Here is a 25,266-nt window from a genome sequence, read left to right as displayed (position 1 = left end):
GTTATTTATTTATTGTAAAGCTAGCCGATGACGCAGACTTTTGTATCTTTTCGCCACAGATTGAACATGAGAAGGCAGTATTACATGCTACATATTAATGCCAAAATAACCCTCATTCAGACTGATTCAATTGCTATATGAATAAAATTGGTGAGTTGGGGAAACACTGTTGAGATCAAGTTTAACTAATATTGTATCGTTATTTGGAAAAATCTGTATATCTGTATGGAAACCAAAAAAAATATGTAATCTGTATCTACAGATTTTTGGTTTTAAAAAGTGTGAAAAATCTGTTTAAATACAGATTATTCTGTAGATATGATAACCCTGCTCCCCACTGCTATTCAGAGCGGAATCAATCATATCTCGCTGACGCCAAAAATATGTTAAAGTCTAATAAGCGCGAACGAAAATAATGAATAACTCCAGTAGTGTCATTGATAGGGTGTTGCTAGTTAGGATTCACTAACAACAAACAATTGAAATCGCGTTTGTAGATCGCAAACAAAATTGACCTCGCGTGTCAGGCAATAGAACCACCGACAACAGTATCGCATTTGCGACACAATTTGCACTCATGTAGACCGCGAAGTATTACAAGCAACACCGATCCAGTGAGAAACAAAATATGTGAAGTGTAAATACCGTATGTGTGACAATGTTTGCACTATCGTACAAATAAGGTTCCCCTTTCATCTGTGCATATAATGCTTTGGTTTTCTTCGCACGCACGCTATAATTCATATCATAATAAGATGTGAGTATAAGAGGTCGATCTCCTTAGTTTGTGGACGCGCAAATGTCGAAGAAAAATCAATCGCGTGTTATTGTCCCTGTGGACCGTGAAAATTGTCTTAGACCAAGAAATGCCACGAAAACTATCCGCGAAGGTGGCCACAGGTCGTCTGAGATCAGTTTGGTTTGGTGGTTCTCGAGTTAGCATTAACCACTGGCGGGCATCGAACATCATGAAGAATCCAGAAAGATGTCATCGTAGCTGAAAAATAATCTACCAGTTATCCCTTGGGATAGTAAATTACTTTCAAGTGAAAGAGTTTATTTTCATGATTTCTATTCATATAATAATGCGAGCAAATACATTTTGTTTAGCGATTTTTCAATCAAGTGCAATTAGCAGGAAAGCTTTTGAAGATTATTCATTCCCATCAGTAGAATATTTTCGTATCCAAAAATTTAAAAACGGAAAATGTTTTGCATCGCGAAAATCATATAATGTACCATCGATTATTGCTCAGTCGATGATAGTTTCAAACTCAGAGAGTTCATTCGCCTCTAGTTTGCCTTCCAAATTGCCATAGTAAACCACACCTTCTTTCGATTCAATCACGGACAAAGTAAGCTTATACCTCAGCGATATTCTGGTGGTGAAACGCATCATTCTTTGTGTGAACACCGACTGGACAACATCGTTGCTGGACGAGCTGAACGATGAGGGATCGAGTGCCTTTCTCTAGGCAATGAGGGTGGAGGTGTAGTACAGGAGTAAAGTAAAGTTTGCCAAGGGCCTTTTTCAAGGCTAGAGACGAATGAACTGAGAAAAGTTTAAGGTCTCTATAATTCATTACCTGCCTGCCTGAAACGCATTCAGTATGTTTCGAACTGTGAGGGAGTGCAGAAGAGCTGATCCATCAGGAGGAGAAGAGAAGGCGACCAAGAGAGTAACAGTATCGAAAATTGGTTCCACTCGAGGCATCGGAGCAGCCACCACACACACACATACACGCGCGCAACTCTTTTCGTTTGGTGGTTTTCGAGTTAGCATTAGCAAATTTTGTATATCTATACAGCCATTCCGTGTCAAACCGATAAAGTAGTTCTCAGATTTTCGTAAAAAGTGGTAGTTTCGTTCTTTATCGCAAACTGTTAAACCCGTATTTTTTTATTGTTTTGTTTGGGTGCACATTTTCATTTTAGGGTGATCCAAAATATCGCTTTTTCCCATTTTTTCCAAAAATGACATTTTTCATAAATTCATAACTTGTGAACTACTGAACCGATTAAGACGGTCGACATATCAAATTAAAGCTAATTAGCTAGTCATTCTTGAAAAAAATGCTACCCTTGCAAAAAATTCAGGTTTTGGTTTTGTCATTAATGATTGTATTTGTTGTTTATAGTTTACATGGTCTCGGGACCAAGGGCGCTGTATTTTTTTATTTTTTTTATGGAAAGCTGAGGATTCTTCACATAACATATCTTGAAACCAGGGAGGCGTTCATTTTAGTTTTTGAGTTATGATTTTTCAAAGTTACCCGATGGTCCGAAAAATCATTTATCCCTTTTTTGTTATCGTTGCAGAAAAATAATCTGCCAGTTCCCCTTGGAATTGATCATTACATTAAGCGAAAGAGTTTATTTTAATGTTTTCTATTCATATAATACTGCGATCAAATTCATTCAGTTCTGTGATTTTGTGATCATGTGCAATTAACAGAGAAGCTTCTGAAGATTATTCTTCCCCACTTGTTTTCTTGTTTTCTTGTCCCCCAAATATTTATTTATTCATTCATTCAGAATAGATTCAGATTAAACATCAAGCAAATGATCACTAACCACAGATAGAACCCACTTCCTGTTTTTTTCATCTACAACGCTGTAAGATTGAATCACTACTCACCCAAAAAGTTGATCTGCGTTACCCCCCGCTGCGATCGGTGGCCGTGGTACTTCAGCTCATCCCGCATGTAGAACTCCTGCACGCTAACCGTCTCCTTCTCCAGCCCCGATGGTGGCGAATGCACGTACGCACCCGGCTCCTGACCCCTCGCCCAAATAACGTGCATCAGGTCATCGACGATCGAGTGATCCGTTGGTTCGCTGGCCTGAAGTTTCTTGCGGAAAACAATGGTCGTCACACCGTCCACCTCGAATCCACCGGCTGCGGTTAGATCGGACTTTCCACCCCAGAAGGTGTCCATCCGGGGAGTCGATCGGTCTCGGGTGTAGTAATCCCACACTCGGTGGTTTTCTCCGCGAGCCGTTCCGATAACGATATCCGTGCAGTCCATCGGATTAAAGTCATGCCGAGGAGTCCAGGGGTTTGCCTTCTTCGCGGCGGCCGGCTTAGGTTTGGCGGTCGTTTCTGCTTTCGGTTCCGGTTCGGAAGCGGGCTCCGATTTTGGTTCTGGTTCGGATTTGGGAGAATGTTCCGGTTCGGGTTCACTCGCTGGCGGATGGGAATCTACAACGGATAGCTTTGGTATATGATTTCTCACGAATATATTATTGAACCGACACCGCGCAAACACCGTAAAAAACAAGCTATTTACAGAACCTACCATGAGTGTCACGCTTCGTCTTTTTGGACTGTGGCTCGGCGTTTGGTTCTGCACTCGGTTCAGCCTTGCCTTCAGCAGTGGGTTCGGGTTCAGAGACACTTTCCGGTTCCGGTTCGGACGAAACCTCCGGTTCCGGTTCTGGTTCGGCTTTAGGTGATTTCGGCTCCGGCTCCGGTTCTGAGGAGCTTTCCGGTTCGGGTTTCGGATGAGCTGCCGGTTCAGAGGCTGGCTCTGCCGTTCCCTCAGGTTCTATATAGGTGGTGATTTTTTTTTACAATGGTGACCCCGGAGATTTATATAATTCATTCAACCCACTCGGGAAAGAAAACAAACAAACAAAAAACCTAAATGTTTGCTCCACTTACCTGGTTCACTCGCAGGTTCAGGCTCTGCCCCTGGTTCCGGGGCAGCGCTCGGTGCTGCAGCCGCGCTTCCAATTAGGGGGAAGTTCTTACATTCGGCGGTCAACTGACGGGGTCGCCATCCCAAACCCACCCACGATGTTCCGTTCACCTTGAGCACCATCTCTATCTCGGCCTGCTCCTTCAGCACTCGCCAGTAAACGTTGAGATCGGGTGAGAGATTTTTCATTTTGTACAATGAGTAATCGATATCGGTCGATTTAATTGGCGATTCTGTAAATATTTACCGAGAAATCAGCATTAACAAACCGACGATAACGAAGTCAAACATTGGTTTCATTACTTTTGTTACATCCCGGTCCGTACCATCCCAACCGGCAGTAGCATTGTTTCCGAGGAAGGGATGTTCCTCCTAGATCCACACATGTTCCCTGCAGACCACAGTCCTGGTTGGTAACACACTCATCCCAAAACTCGCACCGGTTGCCGTAATACTTTTTCTCGCACTTGCAGCGAGCGATGAATTTGCCATGACCGGAGCAAGTTTCGCGGAACTCCTTCCGCTGGACAATGTCCACATCGGCACAGGACCAGAACAGATAGTTACCGCCCCATTCGTCCGCCTGACGGGTCAACCGGATCGAGCAGTCCGGACAAGTGAAATCCTTCGGGAGCGAAACCTGGTACTGTTGGGCGCTATGAAGGATAGTTTAATGTAAAACAGCTGATCGAATCGTACTTTGATGATTAACTTACGTGGCATCATCCCGCAAGAATTGCTTCCCTTTCATACTTGGTGTCAGATTCAGGATAGGTTTCTCCTTCTGGTCAAGTACTTCAAGACGGAACCCTCCCTGAAAGAGAAAGATAAACAAAAGAAGCGTGTTAATCATATATTGGCGTGCAGCGGACAACTGTTTGATCGTTTTATCGAACACTTGAGATGTGATTCGTAATGTATGACTTCCAGAAGCATTGTTCTCGGAGCACTTGAACTTGGCATATAAAATAATTCACCGGTGACAACCTCCCCTCAGTGTTCTACCGGCTGACGGAATGATGCCGTTGAATCGTGTGCTTCTAGTGATCGGGCTGTGTGCCGTGAGTTTCAGAGTTGCGGTGGGACTGAACTGCTATGTATGTTCCGAGACTCAATGCGTGGATGGTTCAACCACCGGTACCTCTGAACTATGCAATGGAGTAGACGACAAGTGTTTCACTAAGTTCGAAGGATGTAAGCAGCTTTTGTGTGAAGTGGTTGAACAATTGGTGAACTCGATTTTGTGATTTTTAGATGTGCCGATTCGTCGCGGATGTTTGTCACAGCTGTCGACCAACGAACAGGCTCAGTGTACCGGAAGTGGGTGTAGCTCGTGTGCCTCCGATAATTGCAATGTACTCAGCAGAGCGGACCACACCTGTGTTGTTTGTTCATCGGTGGTCAGCGAGGATTGTGTCAGTAATCCCGACAGTTTACCATCTCAACAATGCGGAGCGGCCAGTATAGATGTTGCGGAAACACAGTGCTATTCGCGAGTTGTAAGTGCATACCTATTGAAACTTACGTAAGTCAGTGCTTCACGCCGTCATATTTATGAAAACGTTCTTTCGAGGGAATATTTATGGTGCATTTCGGAAGGTTTTCCTAGCACCGTTCAGTATAAAATAATAAAATAAGTAAAAAAAACTTTTTAAGTTAAACGGTTTAATTATGATTAAACATAAGAATGTACTAAAAGCTAGAAAATAATTAGGCAAGTAGCAGTTAGCTATCACACCTCTCTTTCATTAGTCTAGGGCATTGATAAGACTAAAATAAAATCGTGGGACATATGATGAAGTCGCTAATTGTGGATAATGGAAATCCAACTTGGATATTGGATATTGAGTTGATTGCAGAAAATACATAGTGTGTTCTCCAAGTCAAGTTCGTTCGTTTGATACACATATCTCAATCAACCTTTTTTTTTGAGATGATATGGAATCAGCTATTTTGTAGCGGCGGCCAAATTGGATTTGTCAAGATAACCAGTTTCAAAATGACAGCAGAGATAAAGGTATTTTTATAAATTCAGTCAGTTCCTATTGGTCAAATTTCTATTGATTTGTGACAACCCTACATGTATACAAACATACATACGAACAGTTCAAGCGAAATAACACCGTTGAATAAAGTAATTTGCTATTTTGTGATTGCGGCCATCTTGGATTTGGATTTTTCATTATCTACTGTGATCTACTATCCAAGCCCTTTCATTTGATACCCATATTAATGGGGTTTAATATGTAGTCCGCTATTTGGTAGGATTTTGATGGATTTGCATTTTTCATAAATAACTGTGTTCTACTAGTCAAGCCCTTTCATTTGATATTAGGGTTTTGAGAAAATATGTAGCCCGCCATTTTGTAGTGGCAGCCATCTTGGATTTGAATTTTTTATGAATAACGGTGTTTTACTAGTCAAGCCCTCTCATTTGATACCCGTATTAACGGGGTTCTGACATAATATGTAGTCCGCCATTTTGTAGTGGCAGCCATCTTGGATTTGCATTTTTCATAAATAACCGTATTGTACTAGTCAAGCCCTTTCATTTGATACCCATATTAATGAGGTTTTGAGAAAACATGTAGTCCGCCATTTTGTAGTGGCATCCATCTTGGATTTACATTTATCATAAATAACCGTATTCTACTAGTCAAGCCTTTTCCTTTGATACCCATATTAATGAAGATTTGACATAATATGTAGTCCGCCATTTTGTAGTGGCAGCCATATTGGATTTGCATTTTTCATTAATAACCGTATTGTACTAGTCAAGCCCTTTCATTTGATACCCATATTGATGGGGTTTTGAAAAACCAATATTGATGAGGTTTTGAGAAAATGTGTGATCCGCCATTTTGTAGCGGCCGCCATCTTGGATTTTCAAGATCATGAAATACGCAGTTTTATAATGACTACAGAGATAAAGGTGTGTTCCAAATTTCAGATCAATCGGTCAACAGGAAGAGGGTCAAATTTCTATTAACGTGGGTCAGCGCTACAGACAAACATGTTACAAACATACAAACATACAAACAGATTACAGGGTAAGCTAAATAAAACCGTTGGAAATTGTCGTCACGTGAATTCCAGAGATTGCCACTCAGAATACATTCAAGGCGTGTTATTTGGCAGAGAAATCTCAATCAAGTACTAATAAAAATTACGCGAGTGAAATAATTCAATCGATTGGAATCATTTTAACGCACTTATTACAAATTTATATTTTTCTAGATTTATATTTTTAAAATTATAAATTTTCCTGAAACAAACAATTGGACAACTGACAAATTAGTAATAATGCTCGAAAAAATCAAAAGCTGTCAAGAAATGAGCAGCTAATATAGCAGTGATGCACAATTCAATGGTTGCTCTGCTGACGTGCAAATCGGCTGCGCTCAAGTCTTTCGCATGAGTATAGAGCATTTTCCAAACAGTGCTAAGATGAAGTAAAACACTTACAACTTAATCGCCATTCTTGTAAAAATATTGCACCGGACGAGGGTATTTGCGACTTGTATTCTAGTCTCGCTACAACCATCGAGTAGTCAAAATCCTTTCGAAAGGCTGGCAGTTAATCTTCAATTTTTCAATTTTTCTTTTTATACACTATAAGAGCTTTGGTGTTGGGGGTCTCCGTAGCCACATTGGTTGCGCGTTCGCTTAGTAAGCGAACGATCGTGAGTTCAAAACTCAGGACCCTCATTTGACCATCTTTGTGTTGTTACAGAATAGCTACGTCCACGCAACAATCATCAGCGATGGAGATCGATCCACGGTCGAAATAAGATCGATTCATCCATACAACTGCTCTGCTCTGCAAGACACATCGGGCTGCTGTTCTATAAATAACTCAACAATGATCAATCAACTGTCTCCGCTGTCCGGTGGTCCAACTGGATAATGGAAGAACAGAAAGAATACTCTTACGCCTAAATGGCTACTGTGTGAATATACCATATGTAATGGTAAAGAAGGAATACTGGCGAACGGCAACTGTGTAATATACTAATTATAGATATGATAACCATGTGACATGTACACGATTAAAATTCGGCTCTGTTACAGCTGAAATGCTAATGAGCCTTAAATAAATAAATGGGATAAAAAAAGAGCCTTGGTTTTAATTGTCCAATTGAACTTTTCGAGGCTTTAAAGTTTCTATTTTCTATACTACAAATAAGAAAAAGAAGGAACTATTTTCGCCAGTTGCTGATCTTGGCAGAAATGATATCATCGTTGACAGAAAAGATGCCTTTTCTTGAGTTACAGCGTCAAATGCACAAATAAAAGCTCCTGTTTTAACACTCTGCGGACCGCTCACGTAACTTCTCATGTTTCGCGTTCCTTTTTTATGGACTTGTGTGAAATTAGCGGATAAAAGTTTTTGTTGCGTGCAAGTTTCTGTTGAACGTCTTGCTGGATTTAATTAATTATTTCAGTTGAAATAAATTGATTGTTTATCAAGCAATAACTTTCAAAATCATGCTCATTAGATAGAGAATTGAATCATTCATCTTTCCACATAATTCATATCTTTCTTGACCGTGACAGAGAAAAGTTATAGACTGAAACGTGAGCGTGGGTCAATATAGGAAAATTTACAGAATTTTGAAAATCAAAAAAAGTTGTTCGAATAGAGTTATCGAAGTTATTTGATAGAGAAATCTTTTACCTATCTTCCAGCCATAATTTTAATAATCGAAAAAGGGTATTAGAAAAGTTATACGCGATGTTGTATGGAAAAAATTAATTATTTTGAAGAAAAATAAAAAATATATATATTTGAAGGACCCAAAACACATTCTCGAGATAGTACTTATTCGATATAGAATATTTTTATCTATCCTTAGCAAAATCTACATTAATAATATTTAGGGAATAGGGTCTAAGAAAATTTATAGCCCAAAATCCATACAACTTGTATTGGGAAAATTAATTAATTTAAAGAAAATTTAAAAAAGTTTATTGAAAGGACCCAAAACACATTTTTGCGATAATACTCTTTGGATAGAGAACACTTTTATCCATTTTCAGCCAAATTTCGTTGGCGGAAAAGAGTCTGAGAAAAGGTATGGGCCAAAATGTATACAAGTTGTAGGAGGGTAAATTATAGTGAACCCGTGGCCGAGTGGTTGGCGTCTCACATTATCATGCCGGGTGTTAGGGTTCGATTCCCGTTCTGGCCGGGAGAATTTTTCTTCGACTTGCACTGTGGTCACGCGTATTCTAAGCTTGCCCCTCGGAATACATTCAAGGCGTGTTATTTGGCTTAAGAAATCTCAACTAAGTATTGATAAATGACGCTAGTTAATGCACACGTTGAGACGGCAAAAGTTCCACAGGGAACGTTAAGGCCATTCAAGAAGAAGAAGGAGGGAAATTATTAAATTTAACGAAAATGGAAATAGAACTTTTTCACACTCGAAAAAAATTGAACAAACAGAGTGCGAAATCGAAATTTTTAGGCGATTTTTGAAATGCTTCCAAATCGTGTAATATGAACGCATGAAGATGGGATATGAATCTCTTTAAAGCATAATTTACATGGATTTACACAGAATATTTTACAGAAAAATTCGTATTTCTATGTATGTAGATGAAGTGGACAAAAATATCGGGAAGAAATGAGGAATCGATTTCTTTCTGTTATTTCAAAGATAGCAAATCCAATTAACGTTATCAACTATCTTTCATTTGATTTCTATAACGTTGTTGTGGACCATTCAGTACTGAGATTTTTTTGTATGAACGAAAAATCTCGAATTCGTATTTGATAATAAATAGTTCAATAAATAATCATCGGAAAAAAGTTTTGCAAACTCTAATAAATTTTATACACCCAGGATTCTTTTACGCGGGGGATAGAAGTTTGTTATAATTTGTCGCGGTACACCACAGTAGATATACATTGAATATTCGCTCAAATTTTCATTTCCATTGAGAATGGGGAAAAAAAGAAAAACTCACTTTTTTACTATAGCTCTTATAGTAAACCATATAGGAGAACTATCTTATTATTATCTGAGAAAAATCACACATATCTATAAATTTTAGTAGTACTGAATCTCTAAATTCTTATAAAATGCAATATTTAAAAAGATTTTAGTACATCAATTTTTGAGGAATTTATTCTATGATTATATTTCTCGATATATCATAGTAAGATGCACTTTTTAGTAGTACGTTTTTCATCATAGATCCTATGGTGAATTGCATAAGGATTCGAAAATAGTCAAAATTTCTATACAATATAAATTATTACTTCCTTTTTACTTTTTACTTCCTTACCCAGCAAGACCCTTTCCCCCGTACAACTCGTGAACGTTTCGGCCAATAACTTTTCTCATACCCTTTTCGGACCAATGAAAATGTGGCTAAAAATAAATAAAAATATTCTTTATCGAATGAGTACTATCTCGAAAATATGTTTTGGATCCTTTCAAATAACTTTTTTCAATTTTATTTAAATTAATTTATTTCACCCATATAAGTTGTACAGGTTTTTGCCTATAACTTCTCCTAGACCCTTTTTAGACCAATGAAAATTTGACTAAAGATAGATAAAAATATTCTCTATCGAATCAGTATTATCTTAAGAATGTGTTTTGTGTCCTTTTAAATAGTTTTTTTCAATTTTCTTTGAATTTATTTATTTTTCCCATACAGTTGTATAGGTTTTGGCCTATAACTTTTCTTAGATCCTTTTCCGACCAACGAAAATTTGGCTAAAGATAAATAAAAATATTCTTTATTGAATGAGTACTATCTCGAGAATGTGTTTTCGGTACTTTCAAATATTTTTTTTCAATTTACTTTAAAATAATTTATTTCTAACATACAACTTTTGCCCAGACCCTTTTCCGATTAATAAAATTGTGGCTGTAAGATAGGTAAAATATTTGTCTATCGAATAACTTCGATAACTCTATTCGAACAACTTTTTTTTGATTTTCAAAATTCTGTATATTTTCCTATATTGACCCATGCTCACGTTTCAGTCTATAACTTTTCTCTGTCATGATCAAAAAAAAAGTGAACTATGTGGAAAGATGAATGATTCAATTCTCTATCTAATGAGCATGATTTTGAAGGTTGTTACTTGTTGAACAATCAATTTATTTCAACTGAAATAATTCATTATTCATGAAATCCAGCAAGACGTTGAACAGAAACTTGCACGCAACAAAAACTTTTATCCGCTAACTTCACACATAGAGGCGAATGAACCGCAAATATTAAAACCTCTTAAAAACTTACAAGCAAAGCAAGCACCTTCACACAAGTCAAAACGTGCGGTCCCAGGCGTGTGTCTTACAGATTTCTTCCCGGTCCTTAAGGTGTTAAGGAGTGTTAAAATGTTTGTATGTCTGAAGCAGACTTCTCATTCTCTCAAACTGAATGTCAGCTTGGAATTATACCCGGAAAAATAGTCCAAACGATACCAGCTGGGATTGAGCTATTCCTCACAACCACGCTATCCACACAACCATGGATGCCATCATATCAATGCACGAGAATATTAAAAATAAAATAATAATTATAAAAAAAACGAATGGCGGAAAATAATTACGCAAAATGATTAGCCTCACAAATCGCCATTTGTATATATGATAACAGGAATTATTCAATAGACTAATACAGGGAGAGGGATATAAATATTAGGCTGTCAAAAAAGTCCTGCGGTATTTTTTTTGAATTTTCATTTCTTCATAAAATTAGTTACAATCATCTGTTTTAAGTCAAATATGCGCCGTTTTGTTCGATGACTTGTTCCCAACGAGATGCCAACTTCATAATACCCCTGTTATAGAAGCTCGCTTCCTTATTGGCAAAAAACTCGGATAGTCAATTTTCACAGGCCTCTTTTGTGGCTAACTTCTGACTACCTAGCTCGTTCGCCATGAACAAAAACAGGTGGTAGTCACTTGGTGCAAGGTCCGGACTATATGGCGGATGCAGAAGAACCTCCCATCCGAGCTCCAGGATCTTCTGGCGCGTCACCAAAGAAGTGTGTGGCCTGGCGTTGTCCTGATGGAAGACAATGCGGCCTCTGTTTATCAAAGATGGCCTCTTCTTCATAAGTGCTACCTTCAAGCGGTCCAGTTGTTGGCAATACAGGTCCGAATTGAGCGTTCGGCCATAGGGAAGCAGCTCATAATAGATTATTCCTTGACAATCCCACCAAACACACAGCAGAACCTTCCTGGCCGTTAATGAGGGCTTGGCCACCGTCTGAGCCGCTTCAGCGGACTTCGACCACGACCGTTTGCGCTTCACGTTGTCGTTAGTGACCCACTTTTCATCGCCAGTCACCATCCGCTTCAGAAACGGGTCGATTTTGTTGCGATTCAGCAGCGATTCACATGCGTCGATACGGTCAAAGATGTTTTTTTGCGTCAACGTGTGTGGCACCCATACATCGAGCTTCTTTGTGAATCCAAGCTTCTTCAAATGGTTAATAACGGTTTGATGACTTATCCCCAGCTCTTGGCCGATGCTACGGCTGCTACTATGCCGGTCTTTCTCGGCTAATTCAGCGATTTTGTCGCAATTTTCGACGACAGGCCTTCCGAAGCGTGGCGCATCTTCGACGACCTCTACACCAGAACGATAACGTTGAAACCATCGTTGTGCGGTGGAAATGTAAACTGTATCGGGTCCATAAACTGCACAAATTTTATTGGCAGCTTGAGATGCATTTTTGCCTTTGTCATAGTAGTAATGTAAAATATGTCAGATTTTCTCTTTATTTTGCTCCATATTTGCGACACTATAACTCACGAACGACTTAACCAAACAAAACACTGTCAAGGACTATAAAAGCGCGCAAAAATACCTTTCCAACAAGCTATAGTATGACTCGATACAATGAATACAACTAGAACTACGCGCTTACAACGACACCTCGCGAAAATACCGCAGGACTTTTTTGACAGCCTAATATTTAAAATGAGTGGTGGTGTGATGGTTGAGAAAATTGAACCGATGGAATTCGAACACGGGTTGTTTGATTTATCAAGCAGCTATCTGAAATATAATTCACAAGCAGTTGAAACTCGTACATATAATACGGAAGAGATGCAGATGCAAACTGCCTTCGGGCCTGCTGCCATCTACCATATGGTAGAAATGATTTGACACCCTTAATAGAAATCACCAGCAGACGACTGTACATACCACATTTAACATTATACATTTAAATTATACGATTGTGCTACTCACGAACTGCATCTGCCTGTTAGGCGTATATGATGTTGCTTAAATCGATTTACGATACCGTGTATCATAATGCCGATCCTTGTTATACAGAATTACGATTTAATCTGTAGTGTTAAATCAAATCACATTTTTCGCATTTTATACGATTATATTAGGTGTACCGTTAAGTTTTTTCGGTTTTACAACAGATGACAACTGAGCGAACGCATCAGACGTGGTTTGCACGGTTTAAAAGTGGTCTGTATACAAACGTTATACGATTTAATGTTTGCTGGGAAGTCACGTAAACGTATAATTTGAATTAATACATTTACCCCCATTTAGTAACGTCTGGCGGTGATTTCAATTAAGGGAGAAAAAATATCTCTACCATCTGGTAAATGGCAGCATACCCGAGGGCAATTTGCATCCTCACCGTTCCGTATCATATGAACGAGTATCAACTGTTCAAAAATATTCAGATAGCCGTGCAAGAATCGATAAACCAACCAGCGGGAGTTCGAATCCCATCGGAGCAATTTTCTGAACCATCAACACCAGTCATTTAAAACATGTATATCTCCCTGCCACAAGAAGTCTATTGAATAATTCTCACAACTACAAACATAAAGGTTCTCATATATACAAATGGTGATTAATGAGGGTTATACATTTTACGCATTTATTTTTCGTCATTTGTATTTTTTGCATGACTATGATAAATCGTATATACGTATTGCATCAGTCGTTTAAGGTTCATATGTAGGTCGTATTTCTAATCCTATTCGCCATATACTTATTCACAACCATTTGCTATGTATGTATATCGCCTCCACTTACTGGCTTCTGTTAGTTTAAAAGTTGGTATGAATGCGACTGCCTGTAAAAACTAAACAGTCAGATTATTGAACACTGAGAAGTTTGAATATGATAAAATACTCAAGCGTGTTTTTTTATAAGAGGTTGCGTAAGACAAATTATCATGTTACTTGAAAACGTAGACGAATTTTAGTGAAATTTTTGGCCGATAAACGTTACCAGAAAAAAATTAAACAGACATTAATTATTTGGTTCTGTTTTCTTTATTTTCCTCGTCGAAAGATCGGAAATGTCACGGAACGCAACTGCGTCCGATCGCAGCAGGACCTGGACGCCTGCGACGGTTCGCAGTGTGAAACCTGTTCCGGAGCAGGATGCAACAGCTACGAGTTTCCGACCGGTCGGCAGAAATGTGTCGATTGTGTGGGAGAGCTGTGCGACGATCCGTCGGCCACTACCAGTCACTGCTCTCGGCCAGATGATAACTGCATTACCATTCGAAGGACTAACGGTACGTTGGGGTTGTTTTTTGTTTGAAATATTTAAAGGTTGTTTTTCCAGGATCTGTTACAAAATCCTGCGAAGGGGCGCTGAGCGAGTCGGATCAACAGCAATGCCAACCGGGTCAGGCTGAGTGTGCTTACTGTGGAAATAATGAATGTAACAGAGGAGTGGTCAATTTTACGACGACCCGCGAGTGCTACACGTGTGAAGGGACCTCGTGTTTGCGATCTTCGCTGGAAATCGAAACCTGCCACAACGTGGACGATGATTGCTTTAGCTTGTTCGAAGGATGTAATAATCAATACGATTAAAATTAATTAAGTAAAAATACGCTAAGGTTATCATTTCCGTCAACAGTTAATCCAATACGGCGTGGCTGCAGATCTGCGCTCAGTCGTCAGGAGAAGGATACTTGCGATGATCCCGATAATGTTTACTGTGATCTCTGTGAAACCGACGTGTGCAATCTCAGCAGTCGTCAGGATCACTTCTGCTGGTACTGCTCATCGGTTGTGGATGGTGAGTGTATCGCAAGCCCACAGAACATCGTTCGATGTCCCGCTCCGGACACTGAGATCAGTGATGAGGCGCAGTGCTACACGAAAATTGTTAGTGTAGCCCATTTTTTCCCTACATAAACCTTTTTTACGGTATATTTTATATTTATAGATTGGCGGAGTAACGGAAAGAGGCTGCCTCGGCTCGGCGGTTAACGCTTTGGAATGCAAATCACCGGGGAATTGCGAGATGTGCGCGATTGAGGATGGTCAACCCTGTAATGGGAACGTTTTCCCTGCCGACCGGATAAAGTGTGTGGTCGGCGGTGATTTGGATCAATACTGCGCGAATCCGGCGGACAGCTGTGTGCAAATTATGAGGCATGGGGAGAGCATCATCAAAAAGTGTCAGTCGGCGATGAGCGCGGGGGAAGTGGCCTTCTGTAGAGCTAACAGCAATAAGTGTGATTTTTGTGACTCGGACAATTGCAACGAGGAAGATCAGTCGTTTGACTATATCAAATGCGTGTGAGTATTAACAGAATCACCCCGAGAGTGAGTACGGAATTATTGCCACATAGTATATTATTTATGAAATAGGATGTAATACATTGCGTAACTAATCGCTCTGAATGGATATTTTGGGGTTCTACAAATTTAACGTGTAACGAAGTAATGAATGACATCGAACGCTTATAACTGGACCATTTATCGATAGATCGCAGAGCTGTCGATCGATTGGAAATATTTATATATTCTGCACTCATAATGTCATCCTGCTGTGCGTTTGTGATGAAACAAACTATTGCATAGTTTAAAAATGCTAGGCATTGTCTAAACGAAAAATCCCATATTCTAATTAGTCTAATTTGTGCTCATCGAACTGTTCCGATTAAAACGAGCAACTAACGTAGCGGCGAGACACAGTTTGAAGATATATAAGTAACTAGCTGACCCGGCAAACTTCGTCCCGCCCAAAATTTGTTTTTGTTATCAATACCTTCAAATACCACGTTTTCTTACTATGAGCAAGTTCATGGGTACAATCGCAGAACTGTTCAGTGATTGATCTTCTATTCGACCCCATTTGAATTTACCTTTTACTATAAAATTCCTAGTATTTCTAACAAAACTCATCATTATAATATCAGATTATTTTCAGACACAATTCTCGTTCAAGATTTGTCAACCACTTACAAATAACTTGTTTCTCTGTTACCTGGAATAAATGTTTGATACAAAAAAATATAATATAATAAAGACAATCCTAAATCGGATAATTTCTTCCTCGAGTTCTGCTCTTATCAACACATCCGGCGATCCTTTTTTTGGTATAGATAGAAGAAGATATAGGAGTGCGTTTTATCATATTAAAATCCATTTCCAGTTTAGAACTAAGATCAATTTCGCTAGCGCAAACATCGAATGGACTAACAGCACTTTGTCACTTTGTCACCCAAATTTCAAGCACAATTTAGTTCTCGAGCTATGCAGAAGTTTGTGCTTCGTTTGTATGGCAGCCCACTCTTAGAGAGCGGGACGAGTGTCTAACCACCATAGAAATGATTATTGGATCCTAAAACCTCCACATGCCAAATTTGGTTTCGTTTGCTTGATTAATTCTAGAGTAATTTAGAAATTTGTGTTTCATTTGTATGACAGCCCGCCCTCCCCTTGAAGAGGGGGGTGGAGAGTCTAACCACCATAGAATCATTTATTGCACCCTAAAACCTCCACATGCCTAATTTGGTTTCATTTGCTTGATTAATTCTCGAGTAATGCAGAAATTTGTGTTTCATTTGTATGGTAGCCCCCCCCCCCTTAGAGAGGGGGGTTGAGAGTCTAATCACCATAGAAATACTTATTGCACCCTAAAATCTCAATATGCTCAATTTTGTTTCATTTGCTTGATTAATTCCCGAGTAATGTAGAAATTTGTGTTTAGCTTACCCCTCAGAGAGGGGGGAGGGGTCTCAAACTATCACGAAAACCTTCCCCGGCCCCAAAAACCCCCACATACCAATTTTCGTAGCTAACCATCGGACATCATTCTTTTCTAGGGAAAAAATAAAAAGAAACAGCACAATAAATACTGCCGTCGCTTAGACAAACCGTCAGTACCTGTTCTGCTACCGTTCTGAACGTACGTTCAAGATTGTTTGCTTCGAAATGGATGCTCAGAATATGCACAGAGCAAAATAGTGCTAGTGCAGACCCTGCACTAGCGTGCAAAAGAGACTCCTAGCCTCCGCTAGTATGAAATGAATCTCATTTACCCTGTAATTTCAAAGAGACGACTGATTTTTAAGTTTAAAGCATCTATAAAATAAAAAAAAAAAGTTTCATTTCAGAGGCGAACCAGCCCAGGAGTCTGAAAGCCTCTCAAATAAAGAATAAAAAAAATAAGTTTCAATTCTAGTCCCGCTTCAGTCAGCGAGCAGCTGACAATCACAAGCAGAGACTTTGCCCAAAGCGGAATCTACAACGTCACGCAAACCATCGAACCTTTTCTGGACCATCAAAACTTTCTATTAGAAAGAACGTTGTAGGAATTCGATGCATTCGAATACAGTATCCGAAGTGATAAACAAGCGAATTAAATAAAATAATTTCGCATTCCTACATCAACAATGCGATCGTGTCCTGCACTCAACCTCCCATACAGCACTTCCATGCCAAACCGATATAGTGATTCTCTTTTTTGTGAAAATTGATAGTTTTGTTCCTCATCGCAAAACATTAGACCCGAATTTTTTCGTTAGGGTGACCATTTCGGTTCTAGGGTGGTCCGAGAAATATTTTTTTCCAAAAATTACAATACATAACTTTTGAACTACTAAGCCGGTTAAGGTGATTGACATACTAAATTAAAGCCAATTAGCTGTTCTTTAAAAAAATACTATTATAAAAAAGTAGCTTGCAAAAAATTTGAATTTTGTTTTCGTAATTATTATTTGTGTTTTTGTTTTATAGTTTACGTGGATATTATTTTATAATACTACGAAAATTTTTAAATAACCATTCTACCAGTTTGGTCGCTTGTGCTCGCAGAACAATACTTGCTCGAAATAAGCGCAGCTGTCATCCTTAGTGGAGAAAGTTTTGCTACTGGCAAGCGAAACCAAATCACATACAAAATTCCAGAACGACATTTACTTTCTTGGTGGCTTAATGAACGAAAAAACTCTATCTGTTAATCTCAACAACCTCGAAAAGAGTAGCACTTCTTCATTATCATCAAGATTAGCGCAAATGCAATTCTAGTTGAAAGCAGTTTTGCGAATGGCACGTGAGCCCGAATGAGCCCGTGCTCCCGTGGTCGAGTGGTTAGCGTCACACCTAACATGCCGGGGGTTCGGGTTCGATTCCCGCTCTGAACAGGGGAATGTTTCGTCAAAGAAATTTCCTCCGTCTTGCACTGTGCTCACACGTATTCTCTAGAGCTTGCCACTCAGAATACATTCAAGGCGTGTTATCCAGCATAGAAATTTCAACTAAGTACTAGTAAAAATAACACAAGTAATACTATGTTGAGACGGAAAAGTTCCACTAGGAACGTTAGTGTCATTTAAGAAGAAGAACGTGAGCCCGAATAAATTAATAACTTAATATAACTTATTCAATAACTTGGTATTCCCCAAATAAATTTTTGGTGCACAACCTTAACACCTGCTTCACCATAGCGTCAGTTCAATGCATTGAAGACAGAAAACATACAATGTTAACTGTTTGGAAAAAGGCTGAATATTTGCCTCAGCAGAGATTTATTACTAATACCCTAACGTAAATATTTCCCTCCCGCTCTCTCCCCTCCTTGTTTATATTTATCATTGCAAATGGAATTTCAGCGTACCGAAGATGCACTATTTTTACGTACGGGTTATGAAGCACGCACGTACGCACACTAATATTCATATATCAATGGCTTGAAGCAACTAAATATACACACACTTATCTCCGTTTTGCGCTCTTCTCATCAGAAGACCTTTCTGTTAATATTGCTAGTCTAGATTAGCTTAACTGTTATCCTTTGTGGAGAGAGTTCTCCTACCGTCATGCGAAACCAAATCACTGACAAAATTCCAGAACATTTATTTTCTTGGTGAGCTGACGATAGCCTAGCTTGATGATTCCCTACACAATTGTGTAGCTCAAAACATTAATGCAATGGCAATGGCTTTGAGTTTGATGTAATGATTGCAATGCCAGAGACATCAGCGAGTGAATAATTTGGTCGCGTCCACAGCTCAGTCCGAAACGAAGACATGTGATGGCGCAAAACAAGGAAGGACAAGCGATGTTCATTGCTTTGAATACAGAACGATACTGTAAGTTTGCCTCCCTTCCCTGCTTGAGACTTTAAACTTCTTCAGTTCATTCGTCTCTAGCCTCCAAAAAGGCTCTTGGATAACTTTACTTTATCCATCATATTACTCCTCCACTCCCATTGCCTTGAGAAAGGCATTCGATCTCTCGCCGTCCAGCTCGCCCAGCAACGATGTTGTTAAATCGATTTCCTCACGAAGAATGAAAGTTTACCTCGGCGAGATTCACTGTTTATATCCTAGGTAAATATTCAACTTCGTTCTTCTTCTTTTCCTTTGTTCACGGAGACTTTATATCTCACGATTTCCCCTTCGTTGCTCGTTATTGACAGCTCTGTTCGGGAAAGCACACAAATGGACAGAACAAATGTATGAGGAAATGGGAATGCTTCCAATTTTCATCAATTTGAACCATATACAGACTATGGGATTGTGATGTATAGCATATCAAACAAATCTTAGGGAATTCCCGATTCATTTGGTATATAAATCGCCAAAATCCGTTCGCGGCCAAAATAGCTATTACCGTTAACTTTATTTCATAAAAAAGTGACCTGTTTTCTGATTTGGCACCCATAATGAAACGTCAAAAGTCATTTTTGGAAATTGGGGAAAAAATATGTTTCGTACTACTCTGAAATGGAAATGGGCACTCTAACGAAAAAAAAAACAAAGAGATACGAGTCTGATATTTTGCGATAAGGAACAAAACTACCAATTTGGCATGGAATGACTGTATATATACATATATTTTCTCAAATTTTGCACTCAAGATGCCAAGGAATCTCGCTACTGAACCGATTTCCGATCTTTCATCGGTAAAAGGTATCACAACGATGACAATTTGAAATTGTGTGGTCATATTTTCCCTGCTCCTTTCATTCCACTGTTTTAGGCCAACTTGTATTTTCAAAAAATCAGTTCAGAAGAAAATCGATACGATTCTGTTGAATATAACAATGTTCAGTCATTCCATGCCAAACCGATTAGTGGCTTTCGGATTTACGTGCAAAATGGTACACCCAAACTAGCGTTGGCAGAAAACATTTAATCTTTGGCAGAAATGATGCCATTTCGTGTGCTGAAGAGTCAAATGCGCAAATAATGAGCTGTTTTAAAAGCTTAAAAATTGTTTGTATGTATGTTTTATCTTTTCATTTCATTTGGGATTGTGCCAAAAAAAAAGGCTATACGACCATAATGGGAATCGAACCAAGGCCGACTGGAATGCAAAGATATTTCACACGACCACGCTATCCATAAAGCTGCCAGCGCTGTTATATTGAAGGGTGATAATATTACACTTCATCAGAAAATGAAGTTGGAAAGTGTTTTCTAAGAGGATAGAGAAGAACATGAACGAGAATATATCTTTCTCTGTATGGGCCGTGTATTTGGCAAACTATACGAAATGCTTTCATATGCTTTCATTTAAATGTGTCTCCTGTTTTGCTCGCTTATTTTGGCTCTAGCATATATATTATACAATTGATATATATGTATTGGGGAGTAGAACATTTTCTGTTATTTTTCAGCTCATTTCATGTAATAAATCGAGATGCCATAACTTGTGCTAAAAATTAACTTTGGGTGTAGTTTTGTTCCTTATCGCAAAATATTAGACCTGTATTTTTGAATTTTCTTCATCCCACCCAAAATTATTTTTTTTGTTATCAATACCTTCAAATATTCATGTTTTCTTGTTAAGCGCACGTTCATGGGTCCAATCGCTGTTCATTAATTGATCTACTAATCGACCCTTTAAAATTACTTTTTACTATAAAATTCCTAGTACTTCTACCAAAACTCGTCAATATTCAACCACACTTGCGAATAAATTGGATTCTATTCACATAGATCCAGTCTAGTCGCATAGAAGTATTGAAAGAAGACTGAAAACATGTTGACTTTGAGAAATCATAATTTAAAAACGAAAAATGACATATCTCTGATTTTTGGATAAGTTATGAAAACATATAACGCCCTTGGTCATAAGACCATATAAACTATAAAAAACAAATACGATAAATAATTATGAAAACAAAATAAAGATTTTTGCAATATCTAGTGGTTCAAAAGTTGTGAATTTTTGAAAAACATCCTAAAACGGAAATGATCACCCTAACGAAAAAATAAAAAAAAAACGGGTCTAATATTTTGCGATAAGGAACAAAACTACAACTTTTCACAAAAATCCGTTTTGGCATAGAATACCTGTATTTGAAAATGTGTTTTCCTTGAAATGCATACAGATGAATTTTCTAAGGGAAACTTTCCAAAATTCACGTGTCTTTTTCGTTTTTGAGCTGTCCCGCAATCAATTGTATGCGCTAAAATGACCATAAAAACATGAAATACCATAGTAAGGAAAAAACCATCATTGAAGTATTATTTCGGCATTTGAACAGAAGTCGAAAAGTAATGCTGTTAGCATCACGAATGGGTTTTTTTCTGCCACCGCCAGGTCCCTGAAGTCCTTTGAATGAAAAAACTGATTGAGTTGCGGAAATTTGAAGTGCATTTTTCATTCATTTAAGGTTTTTGGGGTACTGCTTTGCAATAAAATAGTTGATTTCTCGCGTAGTTTCTTTTAGTTATATCGACGGTTGTGTAGTGGGATACTTTTACGAGAAACGACAAAATGTGTTGTATAATAAAGTCGATAACAGTTCTCGGCACAAAGTTTCTGAGAGATGATTTGCCTTTCCAATCGTTTGAGTAATCTGCGAATATTTCACCCATAATTATTTCCTCTGAATGGTGCACCTGATCCATCCGAGATATGTCTCTTCAGATGACGGTTTGATATCAATCAAGTTTCGCAAACATGAAATGAATGAATGAATGTAAACTATAAAAAACAAATACGATCAATAATTACGAAAACAAAATTAAGATTTTTGCAAATGTAATATTTTTCAAGATAAAACGTAATATATGGTTTTTCATGTAGAATCGTATGTGGATTTCATTTTTCATGTTACTTTCCTTAAATGATTACGATTTCACAAAGTATGGAATTTTCAAAAATGTTCAAAAATTCATATCTCCTTTTGGTGAGTTTACCACGGCACCACTGTACATCAAACTTTATTAAATTGAAAGGGCTTTCCAATATAAATATACAAAAAAAAATCGAAGGAGGGGGCGGGGGTGTGTTTTGATATATGTGAGTATGATTTTTCCTAAACGGTTAATTCATTTTCCAGCAACTTTGTCAAACATTATACTTTGATCAGACATCTGGATTTTGAGTTACGGATTTTTGAAAGAAATATCAATGGTTTTCATTACGCCCTTTTAAAAAATTAGTCGTAATTGAAATGGTCATATGATAATGTAATTTAAAAGGTAATATGATAATGAAAATTTAAATTTTAAGTAGTTTCCATAGTAAGTATCAAGTTTCAAAAAAAAAATCGAAGAGGTCGGGCTAGCAGCCAGCTGATGTGATTTCTCTATATCCAAATTGGACCGTATTTTGAATCGAATTTTAGTTTAGGTTCAGATCCAATTTTAGCTGATTTAGCTACAGTCAAATAACGGCATTTTTGTTGTGAAAAATTAAAATACATATTCGAAATCATCCTGTATTCTAATATTCGATTTGCGTGGAATGTGTTTTTCTATTTTTACTACTGTGGCATGGATTTCGTACCCACTCTTTATAAGCATAATTAAAATATTCAAACAACCGATGCGATTTTTTCAGAACTTGTTCGTCCGACGATGACCTGGACTGCGCCAACAAACCAATGGAAATCGAGACCTTGGGAGTATGCAACACTTGCGTTGTTATCCTCGCCAACAACACGGGTGCTCGACCGACCATTCGACGTGATTGCTTGGACATGCTGCCACCGGAGGAACAGCAGCAATGTCTTTTCCCCACTAGCTCTGATTCGGAGTTCTCATGTATGACCTGCGATAGCAATCGTTGCAACGAGATAGTCTACCCCGCCGATCGGCTCTCCTGCTATACTTGCGATGGAGAATCGTGTTTCTCGCATGATACAATCATGATTGAGTACTGTCCGTACTATCAAAAAGATGATGCTTGTGTTACCCAAAGAAGCACGAACGGTACACTGATCGGAATGGGTTGCAAGAGTATGCTTACGCCGTACGAGGCTCAGGATTGTGGTGCTCATCCCGAGGTCTGCAAGATTTGCAACTTTTCGAGGTGTAATGATCCTGTGGCGTATTTGGGCAGTGGCAACTGCGTTCAATGTAACAGCTCATTAGACGCTAACTGCATTGGACGTGCCAAAAATATAGACACCCAACCGTGTAATGATCCGCTGAACAGAAAATGCTACACACGACTCGTTTCCGGATTGACCGTTCGAGGTTGCCTGAGTGACTTAGATGATGCAGCGAAGACTCAATGCCAGCAGGGGCATAACTGCACGACATGTAATTCGACCAAAGCGAATTGTAACGTTGACACTTACCCACCGAATAGGCTGGCTTGTTACACGTGTTTACATGCGCCCTGCAACTCGCACAGCTCCATCTTGTATGAATACTGTCCTACGGTTCTTAGAGATGACAGCTGCATTGTACAGAAAAATTCTTCAGGGCATTTAACTAGAATGGGTTGCAAAAGTACACTGAATTCCACCGAACTGAGCACTTGCACCGGAAATCCTCAGCTATGTCAATCGTGCTCTACACCAGGATGCAACGACCCGGACAAAATATTCGGCGATTTCAGTTGCGTGAGATGTTCGAGCACACACAACTCGGACTGTATCGGTGGAACGTACCAACTGGAAACCGAAAAGTGCAACGATCCCACAAACCGCCAATGTTACTCACGACTATTGAACAACAGTGTCACCGAGCGAGGATGTCTCGCCGATCTGGATACCTCGTCACAGTCAAAATGTCTCCAAGGTCTGGACTGCAGCGTATGCGTCTCGTTTGGACCGGCGTGCAACTCCCGACAATACCCCGAAAGTCCACTCAAATGCTACCAGTGTAATTCAACCCAGGATGGGACCTGCCGAAACGTCCAACACGGAACCGCACCCTACTGCACACCGTTCAACAGTGGAAACAAATGCTACACCATCGTTCAACAGAATGGAGACACGGTTCGCAAATGCTCTGCACTCGAACGGAGTACTCAATGCGCTGACGTGAAGCTTTGTGAGGTTTGTCTTTTCGACGGTTGCAACGGGAGAAATTCGTCGACAATTGCGCAGGCGAACGTCACCCAGACTACGGTCGTACCATTCCTGCACTGTTCTGCGAGAAATGTCGTTGCGAGTGTAGGTCCGATTCTATCCGCCGCGTTAGTGATTGTGATTTTTGCTGTGAATTATGTATGAATATGGCTATAAGAATTAATAAATTATAAATTAATATAAACTTTACCATCAATATCCTTGACCATAATAAACTCATCAGCAGTGGCGTCGAGTGAAGCTTTTGAACCCGGGGCGGAAGAGTCGATTTGCACCCTCACCACCCCGTCAGAAATCATAGTTGGCCAATTTCTTCATATAAATTTGGTTCATTCTGCACCCCTAAAATCATGCACCCGAGGCGGTCCGCCCCTCCGCACCCCTCAGTCGACGCCACTGCTCATCAAATACAGTACGTGTCATAACATTAGAAACATTATTTTTTTCAATTTTCAAAGATACGTAAAAACCCGGTCGAAATGAAGTATATTCAAACAACAAAAACGCCAGTTCAGAGGTCTTGAACTGGACCAAAATAGACATCTTCTGCTCATTTACTTCCGACAACATGTATGACCATACGAAGTAATCCAAGGGGTTTAGATTTGGTGAACTCATCTTTGGCCAAAATTCGTTGTATGAGAAGGCACACCGTTCTGCTGAAACACGCAATGATGATTCCCGTACAATTTTTATTTTCTTGTCTTTACGACATTCTGCAAGACATCCGTTTTATAATTTATAAAACGTTAATTTTAACGCTATTCCAAATGAAAAAAAAGTGATAGTTTGCCTCGTTTGCAAATACCTCCTCAAACCACGGATGCGCCGCTTGGGAATCGTGGAATGTTTTGTCACTATTTGAAATACTATTCGAACTGTCGTTTTGGACATTTTGAGACTGTTGCAAGGCAAATAACGCCCCTCCAAAGAAAACAAAGTCTTGTCCACCATGCCGTGATAGTACGAGAGTTACCCTTTTCAAACCGTTTCTTCTTCGAAGCTTCCGAAACTCCACGAGCTC

General features: G+C 39.0%; 2 protein-coding genes across 4 annotated transcripts in view; one reads left to right on the top strand and one right to left on the bottom strand.

Moving 5' to 3' along the window:
- The window catches only part of LOC129765416 (uncharacterized), a 121,137-nt gene that overhangs the window by 19,432 nt on the left and 76,439 nt on the right, over positions 1-25,266 (bottom strand). For all 3 annotated transcript variants that reach the window (XM_055765726.1, XM_055765727.1, XM_055765728.1), the window contains exons 4-8: positions 4,418-4,515; positions 4,005-4,357; positions 3,665-3,934; positions 3,300-3,548; positions 2,639-3,202 (exon numbers count right to left, since the gene is read on the bottom strand). In XM_055765726.1, the coding sequence (XP_055621701.1) occupies positions 2,639-3,202; positions 3,300-3,548; positions 3,665-3,934; positions 4,005-4,357; positions 4,418-4,515 (1,534 nt within the window). The remainder of the gene's footprint in view (positions 1-2,638; positions 3,203-3,299; positions 3,549-3,664; positions 3,935-4,004; positions 4,358-4,417; positions 4,516-25,266) is intronic.
- LOC129765417 (neurogenic locus notch homolog protein 1-like) lies at positions 4,688-24,426 on the top strand. The gene is made up of 7 exons (XM_055765729.1): positions 4,688-4,895; positions 4,956-5,200; positions 14,007-14,235; positions 14,286-14,519; positions 14,586-14,836; positions 14,898-15,253; positions 22,763-24,426. Exons 1-7 carry the CDS (start codon positions 4,718-4,720, stop codon positions 24,384-24,386), a joined length of 3,117 nt encoding a protein of 1,038 aa, XP_055621704.1. The 5' UTR covers positions 4,688-4,717; the 3' UTR covers positions 24,387-24,426.

The sequence above is a fragment of the Toxorhynchites rutilus genome, chromosome 2 (genome assembly GCF_029784135.1).
Source record: "Toxorhynchites rutilus septentrionalis strain SRP chromosome 2, ASM2978413v1, whole genome shotgun sequence".
Taxonomy (NCBI): Eukaryota; Metazoa; Arthropoda; class Insecta; order Diptera; family Culicidae; genus Toxorhynchites; species Toxorhynchites rutilus.
Note: the sequence above shows the minus strand (reverse complement) of the source record. Positions and strands in the feature narration are given on the sequence as shown.